Source organism: Dipteris shenzhenensis, chromosome 1, assembly GCF_047967505.1.
Source record: "Dipteris shenzhenensis isolate YYH24624 ecotype China chromosome 1, Dip_SZ_1.0, whole genome shotgun sequence".
Taxonomy (NCBI): Eukaryota; Viridiplantae; Streptophyta; class Polypodiopsida; order Gleicheniales; family Dipteridaceae; genus Dipteris; species Dipteris shenzhenensis.
Window position 1 is genome coordinate 6,777,935 of NC_141596.1, and position 15,139 is coordinate 6,793,073.

Genomic DNA, 15,139 nt, shown 5'->3' on the forward strand with positions numbered 1-15,139 from the left:
TAGAGAATAGAGATTCTATCAATTGGTATCAGAGGTGAAGGTAAGGGAAGGAGGCTCGTTACGCTGTGACGGACAGCAGGCGGGGAAAGTTCAGCGGCTGCTCGTCGACGTGCTCCACGAAGACCATGCAGAAGACGATTGTAGGCTGGGAGCAGAGGTAACGCGGGCTGTCCGTGACGGGGGACCTTTGGTGGTGCAAGATTTCGAGCAAGCATCGACGGTCGTCTTATGTGGACGTTCGGCTGTGACGGCGTGGCGTAGGATTGACGCACCTTTGCTGCAGGCCTTCCTCCATCAGAACGTGGCCCGTCAACGAGTTACGGGAACTCGGTTAGTCAGCAATGAGCTCCTTGGTGGAATATCGACGGGCGACTGCGTGGAGATTATAGGAGGCGGAACGGGGCGAAGGCGTGGGGGTCACAGTTGACGTGACGAATGCGAAGGGTCAGGACGTAGACGTCGATGCTGGCCGTGTGATCTACCAGATAACTCTGAGCGCAGTTGGCTGTGGACGCTGCTACGAACATTGTGCCTGTAAATTCCACGCACGTGCCTAGGTCTGGGTACTACTTTCAGGTGGAGGGAAAAGATCGTGGTTAGCCCATGATGCTTAAAACCCGATCGTTGAACTCGGGATATATAAAAAAAAGCGAACCAGAGATAAATACGACAAGGGGGATCAATCGACATTTCGAGGAGAAAATCAGGGAGCACCTTCTTTTGATACAGCTTTTACAGTTTTATATATGGTCCTGTTATTCTTGCACCGTAAAAGGAATGTTCAGAGTATTATATATTTGGGAGTTTAGTGTGCAGGAGAAAGAAAAACAGGAAAGCAAAATAGAAAAGAGGTGTATATATATTTTATTTGGGTTCTAGAAAAGACTGAAAAAAAAAAAAAAACCCATTTTCCCTTTTTAAGCTATGGAGGCAGAAGGACATATTTCGAGGGTGAATCCTAGTGAGTCTAGAGCACGGTCTACACAACAAATGTCACATCACACAGCACCTACTTTGATCGGTAGGATTTCGATATTAGAAGATGCTTTACAGCAGATTATGAACCAGCAGCTTCAAGTGAACGCTGGTCAGAATGAGATCAGGGAGATGGTGCAAGCCTTGTCGGCTAGACCGTCTAGAATTGATAAGGGCAAAGCTCCAGCAGAGCCAGAGCCCAGTATACATTCATCAGAGCGCGCGAGGGTCAAAGTGCCTAATATCGCTAATTATAGACCGGAGAAGTACGCTGGTCGGATGACCGAGCGCAGTTTGATGTGATCGAGGTTTGGTTACACAAGTGGGAAGAAGCCTTCGCCATTTGTGAAATCAGATCTGATCTAAAGAAAATCCGTGAGGCCACTCACCTGTTTATTGAGGCAGCGGATAGATGGTGGATAAAGCAACAGAAGGATCAAGTTGCTCCTACCACCTGGGAAGGGTTTAAAGCTGAATTTAAGAAGCACTTTCTCCCACCTGATGAAGAATCCCGAGCTTGGGATGCTTATAGAAATCTTCGTCAGAGGAGCCTGTCGGTGGCAGAGTACACTGACAAATTCAGGGAATGTGTCATGAAAATAACAGACCCTCTCCCTATGTCGGTTCAGTTAAAAGACTATATCTATGGACTGAACGACAAGATTAAAATGGAAGTTCAGGCTAACTATGTGACTACATTAGATGAATCTATTGCAGTAGCCCTGAACTATGAGGATGCCAGAGGCAGATCTGGTGGATTTGTGCAGGTAGGGACTCAGTATGAGTACAAGAAAAAAGGGGGATTTCAGAGGAAATGGACTTCAAAGACAAGTATCTCGCAGCCAAGTGGCCAAACCAAGCAGGTGAAGCCGGTTGAGGGACCAGTAAAAACAAGTACCACCGTTGGGGTGAAAAGGAAATTAACTCCAATGGCAGCGCGGGCTTGGTCAAAGTCCTTGTTGACCCCTGAACAAAAAGAGAAAGCTAGAAAGGAAGGATTGTGCTTCGGCTGCCTTCAGCGACATCAGTGGAAGGATTGTCCACTGAATAAAGACCGTCGCACGGCTAATATGATGATATCTGAATGCGACGTGGAAATGCAGGAGAGTCCCAATGCGGAACATATGCAGATGCAATTGGCGGGACCTTCTCAGAGGTTAGTACCTTGTTTGTTATGTGTGTCTGTTGCTAAGCTAGTGACGAGTGCACCTGATAACATCCTATCTAAGCCTGCAGCAACGGGGTATACAGCCTTTAATGATACGGAGAATTAAAATGAAAGGGCAAGTGGCCAATCATGATGGCATTGTGTTGTTTGACTCGGCGTCAACTCACAATGTGATTAACTCCAAGCTCGTGAAGAGGCTGAAATTAAAGACAAGTCCATCTGACTATGCGTATACAGTCAGGATGGCAGATGGAAGTTCAACTGAAGTATGGGACCAAAGGGTTACCCAGTTGGAACTTCGTATTCAGGACTATGCTGAGAAGCTTGATTTTGAAATGACCAAGCTTGCTCATGCAGATATAGCCCTGGGTATGGCATGGCATTCTAAGAAGAATCCAGCCATTGATTGGAAAAAGCACGTATATCAATTCAAGATGAATGATGTGCTTTATGTCTTGCGAGGTGAAAAAGATATACCTCAGGGACCGTTGGTTTCCGTGATGGAAATCCGAAAAGCTCAAGTAGAGTTTTTATTCCTTTGCACAGCATCGGTAGAACCGGTTGATGATTCTTCGGCTAGCACTGATGTTACGCAAAGTGGTGAGATGGCCAAGCTGGCTAATCTTATAACAGAGGAGTTCTCTGACTGTTTTAGGGATGAACTACCTTATGGGTTACCTCCAGAGCGGAAAGTTCAGCATAAGATTGAACTGATCCCGGGGGTAGAACCTGTAAATAGGCCTCCCTATAGAATGAGTTTTACTGAAGAGGCGGAGGGCATGGTCAGCCTCTATCAGAAGCTACCTGGGAATCCGTATACCAGTTACGGAGAATGTTCCCAGATTTCATCATCGAGGACGCTGATGCTTGAAGAGGGAAGGAATGTTATGCTCTAGCCGAGATAGCATGACCTTGGAAAGATCGGTGGGCATTTTCTCTTAGATGACCAACTTTTGTAATAGTTAATGTGCGTAAATGAAACGGTCAAGAGAAGTAACTGCCAAGGTCCTAGGTGAGGGTGAAATGGCATTGACTAGGTGGTTCTGAGTGCTAAGGCCTAGGTGCACCTAAATGTGCAATAATGCCAAGGGGCAAGTGGTTTTAAATGTGCCCCAAGAGAGGGGTAAATGGTGCACCAAGTGGAAAGGCTAAAGTGATGACATTTGGCAAGGGGAACCATCTAGGGAAATGAGGGTCTCGTGGATATGCATGAGGAAGAAAAAGGACGTATGAATTGAAAAACGTGCGATCTACGAGAGAAGGCTGGGAGGAAATAACAGATGCCATCGCCCGTGATCTGAGTGTGTGTTAGAGAATAGAGATTCTATCAGTGTTCTCTCCCTATCTCCTTCTGGTAGTGGAGGAAAAAGGACAAGTTCATTTCAAGTATCCCTTCTCCTTCCATTCTTTCCTTTTAGTAATACAAGAGAAAAAATGACTTGCTGTAATTTCAGAAGAGGGGTTTATTTTACAGCAAAAGTCAAGTACTTTACTCCGTTTGGGCTACTTGTTTTGAGCGGATTGGCGCTCTAGATAATGTTATAGGGGGAACTTGATGGGTGGATCACCCCCTTAAAATCTTGTTTCGATCCGACTTTCCGTGGGGGAGAACGGGGGGGGGGGGTGGGTCTCTTTTCCCCACGGTTTAAGGGTTTTAAGGGTCTATTCGCATGCCCGGGGGGGGGGGGGGTCACCCCGTTAGGAAGGGGCGGGTCATCCCGTTAGAACGCCCCGTTCCCCGTCCAAAGATTCAAAAAATCAGAGAAAGCCCTTACCTCAGAGACTCCAGAATTCAAAGGTTGCATACAAGAGGACAATCTGCAGGTAGCCTTGCATCACATTTTGCTTCTGCCGGAGTTTGTTGCCACCCTTCCGTCGGAATTTGTTGTCAGCCTTCAGCCTTCAGGGTCTCATGATTGTTGTGCCGGCCGTGGTCAAAGCGTGCCCTCATCGTTCGGCATCTTCAAAGCGTTGCGTCTCTTAGCGTATCATCGTGCGGCATCTTCAGAGCGTTGCACCTCTTCCGTCCGGTAGCCTGTCTTTTGCGTGCGCACGCCTTCTCTTGCGCAAGCATTCTTACACGTGGCTTGCTAGTACGGACCCTTCTTCCATGCTGCGCTTGCGGTCCGTGTCTTTGTTTTGCATGCTTTCGCCCTCTGTCTGTTAGAGACTCACTGTGCCCACCTGTGAGCCCTCGTTTTGAGGGGACAAGGGGCAGTGAGAGATAGGAGGGATGGGAAAGAGAGACCCAGACAGACATCATAGGCAACCAGCACACGGGCTGGTTGCTGTCTGCAAACAGCAGAAAATTAAGGGGGGGCCCTGTGCCTCCCTGGAAGCATCAACAGTCTCATGGACTGGCTGCACAGGGCACCCTTTTATAGGGGCCTGTGGCAGGGCCAGTGGGCCCAACCAGGGCCACCGACCAGGGCCGACCCTGGTTGGATTTCCAGAACATTCTGGTCAGCCACCAGTCAGGGGACCGACCCTGCTGGTCGGCCAGTCCAGAAGGCCTGGGCAGTGCCTATAAAAGGTCCACACTTGCCTCCAATCCAGCATCTAGTGCAGGACAGAAAGCCTCAGTCATAGGCTGTGCTGTGCACTTAGAGCTGGTCTCTTGTGACAGAGAGAGTTCCTTCAGTTCTCCTCAGCACTTGGCTGAGTTTTGTATTGCTCCCCTGGAGCCAGTTTTCTGCCCACCATCCAGTGGATGAATATATTCTCTCTCTCTGTCTAAGTTATCTCTGAGTGCGTGTTTATTGCATCTGTGATCAGTTATCTGAGTTGAGTGTCAAGAAGAGCAGGAGAGATCTTGGCTGGAGGTTTGAGTGATTCATTCCCTTCTATTTTTCAACACTGTCTCGCTGCACTCTTCCTCTTCTCCTGCTGGCCCTTTCGTGGATTGTCGCTGCTCTGATACCAAATGTGAAGAACCAAACTTCTCGTGAATGCAAATGGGTGCAATGCATGCAAAATTTGAATGCCAATCGGTCCTCCAATGGGGAAGAGCGCCCTTGTGAGAGTACTTGTTTCTATTTCGACCTACATGCAAAATGTATGAGAGATGGCGGATGAATGCAAGGTGAATAGAGAATGCTACGTGAGATTCACAACGAAGGGTGATACCCTTTCATTAATGTCCCTTGAGATCACTCAAGTTCCATCTTCCCATTTACACCTACCCTTAACCTATGACCCATGCATCTACCATTCAATGCATCTTAATGCACCCTTCCCTTCCTATTGCCCCTAGGACTTAGACAGGTGCATGTACATTTTTATTAATAGAATAAGTGTCTCATGTCCAAATTCAATGCCGTCGGAAGCAGTGGCTCTAGCTCGATTGTAGGTAGCCGTCGCATAGCTGCCATGTGTCACAGGGAGCGCCGAGTACGAGGGGTCCCACACCCTCGCCTCCTAGCCATGCTATGCCTCCCCACTCCCAAAAAGAGCCGGCTGGGATATGGGGAGGGTCTCCTAATTCCTCCTTATATTCTAGGATCTTCAATTCACCGTAGTACTTATGGGATTCACCCATTCAAAGCCACGTGTCTTATGCGTGTATCAAGGGCCATTAGCCCCTCATTAATCATGGTAGGAGCTCTATCTGTGGCTGGCATAGTAGCAGAGATGCTAAAGGCTAGAAATGAGTGGTCAGCTTTGAGTGGGGGAGGGGGTACTGTGAGGTCATGTATTCGTGGCACTTCCAAAACACTTGGCCTGCGTGCTCTCCTAGAGCTTGAGTTGGCCTCGTAAACATGCCGCCCAATCACACCTTCTGGCTGATCCTCCTGGACAGCCCTTCATAAGGCCCCTTGATCCCGTCTTCATTGCTATTCTTGAGGACAGTCAATCGTGAAGACATTGTGGACTCTTTTGTATAACATACTCAGCCTCTTCCCTTGCTGCTCACAAATGGGTGAACAATGAGCCTTGGAGGGTTCCCTTTTATAGGCCCAAAGAGAACCAAAATAGCCGCCTGGTCAGGCCCGACTTGGGTCTGTTGATTAGCCAGCCACTAGCCTAGGCTGCTTTGCCCTGTGAAGATCCCCACAGCCACTTGGACCTGTCCGTACAACATGCACAACTGTCAGTATTGTTGCTGCAGGGTCTCGGGATCTAGACGACTTGCTCCAGGATTTCAATTCTGCTCCAAAGTGCCGTACATGCCACGGGCTGTTCCGTACAATTCTTGTACACCAAGGAGGCTCCAACCTGTCGGGTAATCGTCTTGTTGCACTGCCCACATGGCAGCCTATGTGCTGCCCCTGTGGCAGCCCCATTTCCTGTTTTGCTCTTTGATTGCTTGCTGCCCACATGGCAGTCCATTTTGGCCCCTAACCTACCCTGGTCCACCTTCCCCATGCCCTCCTCATGTGGAGGCTCACAACTGAGGAGGTGACCATCTATACTCCCAACACCCCTCTCACTGACGCATCGTGAGTTGATTCCAACTCTCCGCTGCAGATACTCCATTAGCTCCCATGAAGAAGCCTTATGGAACAATACAAGGTCATTGTCGTCACTTGGTCTTTCAACCAGTGGTTCCTGCTCGTCCACGTCCAGTCCTGCATAAAAGAACCATCCTGGTACACAAACCCATCTTTGGTAGCACCACATGGCACCACTACCTTTTGTCACGTACCCACCAGTGATCCTGAGCAATCTTGATGCAAACATCCTCGAGCTGCCCCCCACTGTAGTGGTGTTGACTTTCTAACTCTTGATTGCGGTCCATATAGTGACCTGGCACACCAATCAATTGTGTATTAAGTATGTTATCTTAAAGGCACTTTAGACACCCGTGTTTGAAGTGTGTCTAATGTGTCGTGTATTAAATGTCTTACGACCTTGAGTTACATTCCCAAATTACAAATGCATAACAAGGCTAGGAGGGAAATGACAGATGGTCTCAATCTTGTTCCGGTTGCCACATAGAACTTTGTTAAGGTTGATTTGCAGACTGATTTTCCTTGACATTTCTTACCTTCAGGCTTGTATAAAATACGATTTCCCAGTTGATTTTCTCATGTAAATGTGCAAGTTCTGATTGCAAGTTTTTATTGTGAGTGTAAAAGATGCTACTTATGGGTTGTTGCCTTTCGTAGGTGGTTATTTGGATAATTGTGCCAGCTTCAAAAGGAATACGTGTGTATCAGACCAAAAATGCCCTGCGATTCGTAGTTTTTCTTCAATACCTTCCAAGGTTATTTTTGATCTTTCCGTTAACATCACAGATTGTGAAGACAGCTGGTGTAGTTACAGAAACAGCATGGGCTGGAGCTGCATACAATTTGGTTTTGTACATGCTTGCCAGCCATGTGAGTATGCTTGGACATACACCATCTGTGATTTTTTATCCCTTCACTCGCATGAATTAAAAAATGGAAATTTGATTATTTTGTACATTCGCTGTTCTATTAGGTCAATACCTGCATTACAATTGTTTTTCGGTACTTTCGGGGTCACTTAGATGTTGTCAAGGCCAAGTTGGTTAGCTAGGGGATGTTACAGCTTGATTGCTTGATGAAATAATTCTGTTTTATATGCCAATTATTGCTGCCTGCTTGCATATGGTGACAAGACAACCTTTCTTGGATAGAAAAATCCATTAAAGATGTCAGCAACACTTGTTGCTCGACGTAACCTCAGAGGTGTGGGAGGATTTGTCTCTTCGAGAAGACAAGCTGGTTAGTTTAACCATGTAGTTTGGCCGCGGCATCCACGTGGTGTACCTCTACTGTTGGAATGGTCACCTCCCCATCTGTAAGCCCCCATATGAGGAGAGCATGGGGGAGGGAGACCTAGGGCAGAAGAGAGAGGGAGGGGGCTGCCACATGGGCAGCACCTCACTGCCAATAGAGGAGGATCCCTGAAGGAACAGTACGGGATGGCAGCATCTCTAAGTCCGGGTGATGACGCGTGGCTGTACAAGATTGTGCAGATCGTTGGAGGCACAATGACATCAGCAGGGTGCGCGGACCTGTACGGCTGCAGTACGGCTGCATGTACGGCTGCATGGCGGGGGTCTGTGGGCAGGTATGAACCCTGCAAGAGGGTCTCCAGCAGCAACAAAAGGGCAGCCTAGCAGCAGCCTAAAAGGGCCTGGCTAGGGCCCTTATATAGGGTCTGAAGAAAAGCCCCAACCAGGTCGGTTTTACAGACTTGGGGGGGGGGGGGGGCAGACTGGTCGGCCCAAACAGACCAGCCAGTTGGCCCATTTAGGGCTGGCTGGTCGGTTGGTTCAAGGGGGCCTAGAGGCCCTGGGCCTCATTTCATATCCAACTATCCAGCAAGATCAGGAGCAGACAGGAGCAGCCAGAAGCCACTCCCTTGGGCCTCACATTGGGGGTGAAGGAGAGTGGAAGGTGTGCTGCAGACTGAGTTCCCTAGAGGCTGGACCTTGGCTGTCTTCTAGGGCAGCAAGGTGTTGTGATCATCACTTGGAGCAGCCCTCAGGACAGCAGACAGGAGCAGCAAAGGGGGAGCCTTAGGCCTACATTCAGGAGGACAAGTGTTGGGGTAAAGGCACATTGCCACCCCTTTATTAAAGATAGGACATCTATGACTGTCTTAAGACAGTCATAGGGTAAAACCTAATCCTAATAAAACTAATGAGTTTGTGGTGTGGCTCATCACTTCACACCCGTACATTTGAGTCTCTCACTCTCTCTCACTCTCTTCCCCTTTGCTCTTATCTCTGTTTCCTTCCCTCTCAACTGGTATCAGAGCCTTACTTCCTCTCTACCCCGGCCTGCCTCTTCCTCTACCCCCTCGGGACTCGTGCCTTCAGGCAGCGTGGCGGAGCTTGGCATTGCGCAGGCAGCACGGGCTGCAGCGGGGCAGTGAGGGCGCATCGCGGGCCAGCGGGACAGCAGAGGCGGCGCGCAGGTGTACGGACGTACGTCGTCCGTACATCCGTACGGACAGGAGTCGCCCGTACAGCCCCGCGGGCTGCAGCAGATCTGCGAGCAGCAAGGCGGCGCGCACGTGTGGACACCGGCAGCGTGAGCTCAGAGGCAGTGCGGGCTGCAGCGGCAGCGCATCGTGCAGGCGCACGCGTGGGTGCAGGCCTTTTCGCGCGCCGTACAAAACAGTACGGACGTATGGTCGTCCGTACTGCCGTACCTACAAGGAGCTGCATCAGGGAAGAACTTTCGAAAATTTTTTTTTCTTTTCTCTCTTCTGGGATTCCGTACCCTGCACACGTACGCAGGTACAGGAAGTACAGCAGGACTGCGCAGGTACAGGAAGTATAGCAGGCACAGAATTTTTTTTGGAAGAAAAAGAAGGAGAAAGAGCTCTCTGCTCTTCATTCAGGATCATCTTTCAGTTCTCAAAACTGTGTTTTCTTGAAAGTACAGCAAGTACCTTCATTTACCTCGTGCTTGAGGTGAAGAGAACCACAGTGTGTGGTTGATTGCACAGTTATCTGTTTTCGTGAAGGAAATGCCTTGATTTTGCAGAGGACTTTTATGCTTTTACTGGGCTTGAATCTCAGTTTTCGGGTGAGCAAATCATAGGGCTTTTGCCTGGCAGTTGATGCTTTGTATGCCTTGAGGTAGTGTAGTGCCAGAGAGCACACATTTGCCTCGATTTCCGCAGTGTGGAGGTGACATTTTCATGCAGGTCACATTTCTTGTGCAACACTCAGAGAACTTCAATTGAGCCACGCTTGGCCAGGGCGCATCGAGTTTACTCGGTCCCTAACTGTCCATCGTTGACAGTGCTCAAAAGGTTCCTCATTGAGTGTTTGTACGTTGGGATCTGTGTATGTCATTTCTACACAGGGCAGTATATGCATTACACTGTTGGTTGATTTTGTCAGAGAGATTTTCACATTGCATGCTACCTCAGTGTTGAGGTGTTCTTCACTTGGTTCAGGTGTCAGATCAAGGGGCTTTTGCCCAGATTTTGTTTGAGAGCACTTGGGTTACCGACAGAGATCTTCAGATGCATTTTATCCCCTTGGCAGAAGGGTGATTGCTTGGGATTTATCCCATTTTCTGTTGCAGGTTTTGTGACAGGCTGAAGTGTCAGATTTTTTTTGGTGTATGCCAAGTGGTTTATGCATATTAAATCAGTGCAATACCTCATCTGAGGTGGGAGAAGTGATCAGGACAGCAGTGTTTGTGCTTTGTCAGCTGATTATGCACTGTTAAAGCACTTGTGGAGCAGCTGCAGCATTCTGAAATTACTGTTTTTATGCCTATTTGAGCACGGTACAGTGTGTCAGAAGGTACAGTAACTGGGGGGAATTTTCTGTTTTGCTGCAGATTTTCTGATAGTAAAAAACAGCACTATTGTGAGTGCTCCTGGCTCTTGATAGAGCAGGTTTTTTCTGAGAAATCAGAATTTTATTCAGTCTTTCTTGACTTACAGGGAGTCAGGTACTTTCCTTATCTGATATGGCATCAGGGGGAAGTGAATCATCAATTCTGAACATAAAGAAATTGGAAGGGGCACACAATTATGCATTATGGGCAGAACAATGTTTGAATGTACTTCTGTTAAAGAAGATTTCTAAGCCCATAAGGGTGAAGGGTGTCAAGCCATCTGACATGACAAATGATGACTGGGAAGAGCTTGATTTGTCCACAAGAGCAGCTATCATGCTCACTATTTCTGATACTCTTGTGTTCAATGTGTTCAGGCTGAAAAGACCTCTTATGGCCTATGGCAGAGGCTAGAAGAGTTGTATGCCCAAAAGAGCTCAGCCAGTAAGGTTTATTGGTTGAAGAAGCTGGATCTTCGCATGAAGGAAGGTACAGCTATGACCTCACACTTGAGTGAGTTCAATGCCATCTTTACACAGCTTATTGCACAGGGATTGAACCTTGATGAGGAGTTCAAGGCTACTTTCTTGTTGTGTACCCTCCCTGAGAGTTGGGACACTTTCAAGACCACCCTGTCAAATTCGAATGTCACTCTTATGTATGCTGATGTAGAGAGCTCTCTCCTTATGGAGGAGATGAGCAGGAAGAATAATGCGAGCAGCAAGTCTTCAAATGCCTTGTAGGTACAGGATAGAGGCAGGACTCAGCAGAAGGGCAGATCTGCTGGTAAGTCCAAATCCCGCAGTCAGTCCCGTGGTAAAAAGGATATTGAATGCTTTTATTGTGGCAAGAAGGGACATGTGAAGTCTAAGTGCTTCAAGTTCATACGGGATCAGAAAGCCAAGAAGGCTGAAACAAAGGATGCAGGCAATGGAAGCAAAGGCAAAGGCAAGGCCAAGGCAGATGACTTGGATGCAGTGAATGTTGCAGCAGAGGACAGTGACAGTGACATACATGATGTTTTATGCTCTTCTGCTGTAATAGCACATGCTTTGGTTATTGATGGCCATGACATGCACACCTGGCTCTTGGACTCAGGTGCTTCTTTTCATGTTACTCCTCATAGGGAGTGGTTTACTTCCTACACAGGTACTTATGGAGTTGTTCATCTTGGGAACAACTATGCATGTCAGATTGCAGGGATTGGCAAGATGGACGCATATTTATGCTTGATGGTGTCCGCCATGTGCCGCAAATCAAGAAAAATCTGACTAGCACTGGCTTATTGGATGACAGTGGTTACCACACCACATTTGGGGATTCCAAATGGGTGATTACTGATGGCCAGGCTGTAGTGGCTGAGGGTTTTAAGAGTGATACCTTGTATCCTCTTTATGTTTCCAGTGTGGGTAATCATGTTGTTGCCATAACCGAGCTGCCAAAGGTTTCATTGTGGCATAGCCGGTTGGGACACATGTCTGTTAAAGGAATGCAAGAACTGTCACGTTTGGGTTATCTGCCGTCTCTTTCTTTTTCAGATTTGCCTACTTGTGATCATTGCATATTTGGCAAGCATTCTGTGACTCCTCATAAGAGGAGAACTCCCCAGAATAGAGCACCGCTTGATCTAGTGCACACTGATTTGTGTGAGATGCCACAGTTATCACTAGGGGGTGCAAAATATTTTATTACTTTCATTGATGATGCCACACGCAAAGTGTGGGTCTATTTCTTGAAGCATAAGGGCGATGCCTTAGATGCTTTCAAGAAGTTTGTCGCTCAGGTTGAGAATCGGACAGGTCGTAGGCTGAAATGCCTCAGATCCGATAATGGGGGTGAGTATGTGTCACATGCTTTTGTGCAGTTTTGCGAAGCTAAGGGCATCAAACAGGAACTCACAGCCCCTCATAATGCATCTCAAAATGGTGCAAGTGAGCGGATGAATCGAACTATTCAGGAGAAGGTTCGATGTATGTTGTCTTATGCTGCATTACCCCATGGCTTTTGGGCAGAAGCCGTGCAAACAGCAGTTCACATTATTAACAGGTCGCCAAACAAGGCTTTGGAGTTGAAAGTGCCAGAGGAGGTGTGGTCTGGCAAGCCACCTTCATATAAGCACTTACGTGTATTTGGCTGCGAGTGCTTTGCTCATGTACGCAAAGAACTGCGCACCAGACTGGATCCAAAGTCTATCAGATGCATCTTTATGGGTTATGGTGACGAAGGTGAAATGGGGTACAGGTTATGGGATCCCGCTAAACGGAAGATTATACGCAGCAATGATGTCATCTTTAAAGAGGATAGTGTACACAAGGAACCCGTGCAACCTGTGGAATACAGGAGGGTTATTTATGATGATGTTGGACAGCAAAGAATGCCCATTTATATGCAGCAGCAGGCTGCTGCAGATAACCCTGTTCAAGAGGGTATACAGGCTGAAAATCAGCCAGATAATTTTGCCAATGATGCACCACTGGATATGCCAGCAGATGGGGCTGTAGAACAGCCAGATATGGTGGGACAGCCACCCGTCATGCATGACGAACAGGCTGGACAGCAGCCTAATCCGGAACATTTTGTTAGGAGGAGCACCCGTGTACAACGGCCTCCTGCCAGGTTTGTTCCAGGAGCCAATAATGTGGCTGATTTTATCATGCTGACAGATTGTGGTGAGCCTTCCAGCTTCAAGGAAGCTATGGGAAGAACAGAGAAAAAGAAGTGGGAGAAAGCCATGCAGTCAGAAATGGACTCCCTACTTGAAAATGATACATGGGACTTGGTGCAGCTACCTGCAGGCAGAAAGGTTTTGCCATGCAAGTGGGTTTACAAAGTCAAAGTGGATTCAAATGCTTTACCGAGGTATAAGGCCAGATTGGTTGCCAAGGGATTTAAGCAGGAGAAGGGCATTGACTTTGATGAGATCTTTTCCCCTGTAGTCAAGATGACTACTTTGAGAGCAGTGTTAGCTCTTGTTGCTCATGACGACATGGATTTATGTCAGATGGATGTGAAGACAGCTTTTCTTCACGGAGATCTCCATGATGAGTTCTATATGAGTCAGCCAGAGGGATATGCTGTTAAAGGGAAAGAGCAGCTTGTGTGTAAGCTCAAGAGGAGCTTGTATGGACTCAAGCAGGCGCCAAGAGAATGGTACAAGAAGTTTGATGCCTTCATGCAGTCCCAAGGGTATCATAGGTGTGAGACCGATCATTGCTTGTACACCAAACGGGCAAAGGATGGCAGTTTGATGCTACTCATTCTATATGTGGATGACATGCTTATTGCCAGTAAATCTCAGCATGAGATTAGTGCTTTGAAGAAACAACTGCATAAGTCTTTTGACATGAAAGACTTGGGTGATGCAAATCATATTCTTGGCATGCGGATTACTCGTGACAGGTCCAAGGGACCTTTGTTTCTGTCACAAAAGGAGTACATTGACAAAGTACTGCAGAGGTTTAAAATGGAGGGGGGGAAGTCTATTAGTACCCCGTTGCCCCCACATTTAAAACTCGGCAGTAAGGACAGCCCCAGATCAGATGATGATAAGGCTGAAATGGCCAAGATTCCGTATGCATCTGCAGTTGGTTCTTTGATGTATGCCATGGTTGCCACTCGTCCGGATATTGCTTTTGCGGTGGGAGTCATCAGCAGGTATATGGCAAATCCAGGCAAGAGACACTGGGAAGTAGTGAAAGGTGTCTTGAGGTATCTCAAGGGTACCAAAGACTTGTGCATATGCTATGGTAGGCAAGATGCATTGGTGCATGGTTTTACAGATTCAGACTATGCAGGGAATGCAGATAACCGGAAGTCTACTACCGGTTATATTTTCACATTTGCAGGAGGTGCTATATCATGGGTGTCTCGGTTGCAGAAATGCATTGCACTGTCAACCACTGAAGCTGAATATGTTGCAGCCACTGAGGCTTGCAAGGAAGCAATATGGCTTACTCGGCTGGTGGGAGATTTGGGCATTACAGGAGATATGCCAGTTTTGCATTGTGATAGTCAGAGTGCTATCATGTTGGCAAAGAATCCGGTTTTTCATCAAAAGACCAAGCACATTGATGTGAAATATCATTTCATCAGGGAGGTACTGGAAGACAAGCGACTCGAGCTTGTGAAAGTGCACACTGATGATAATCCTGCAGATTTGCTCACTAAGAGCTTGCCTACAGAGCGGTTTGCACATTGCCGCCACATCATGGGATTAGGATAAGACCATTCTTATTTTATGGTCTTGTATACAGTAACTGTATATTGCTGTAATTTTTATTCTTTTCTTCCCTTTAGGCACATTGGCCTTTAGGTGGGAGGTTGTTGGGGTAAAGGCACATTGCCACCCCTTTATTAAAGATAGGACATCTATGACTCAATCATAGGGTAAAACCTAATCCTAATAAAACTAATGAGTTTGTGGTGTGGCTCATCACTTCACACCCGCACATTTGAGTCTCTCACTCTCTCTCACTCTCTTCCCCTTTGCTCTTATCTCTGTTTCCTTCCCTCTCAGACAAGGTGACCTAGGAGAAGCTGCAGATTGAGCTAGAGTGGCAGCCCACCTAGGCTGGCTTCCGTACAGCAAGGTGGAAGGGATCTAGACAGAGAGTCTACATATGCTCGAGGTGGAGCACGCGGGCTCAGAGATCTAGAAGTGCTTGACATCTAGTAGGAGAACCTTTTGGTATTGTATCCTGTCCTACTTTGTGGAGGGACG

The 15,139-nt window shown here is 47.5% G+C and overlaps 1 protein-coding gene across 4 annotated transcripts in view; it reads left to right on the forward strand.

The window, feature by feature from the left end:
* LOC147905306 (protein CNGC15b-like) overlaps positions 1-15,139 on the forward strand; it is a 62,657-nt gene that overhangs the window by 35,515 nt on the left and 12,003 nt on the right. For 2 of the 4 annotated variants that reach the window (XM_087399022.1, XM_087399098.1), the window contains exon 3: positions 7,252-7,464. In XM_087399022.1, the coding sequence (XP_087255148.1) occupies positions 7,252-7,464 (213 nt within the window). The remainder of the gene's footprint in view (positions 1-7,251; positions 7,465-15,139) is intronic. The other 2 variants (XM_087399164.1, XM_087399225.1) reach the window with 1 other exon arrangement.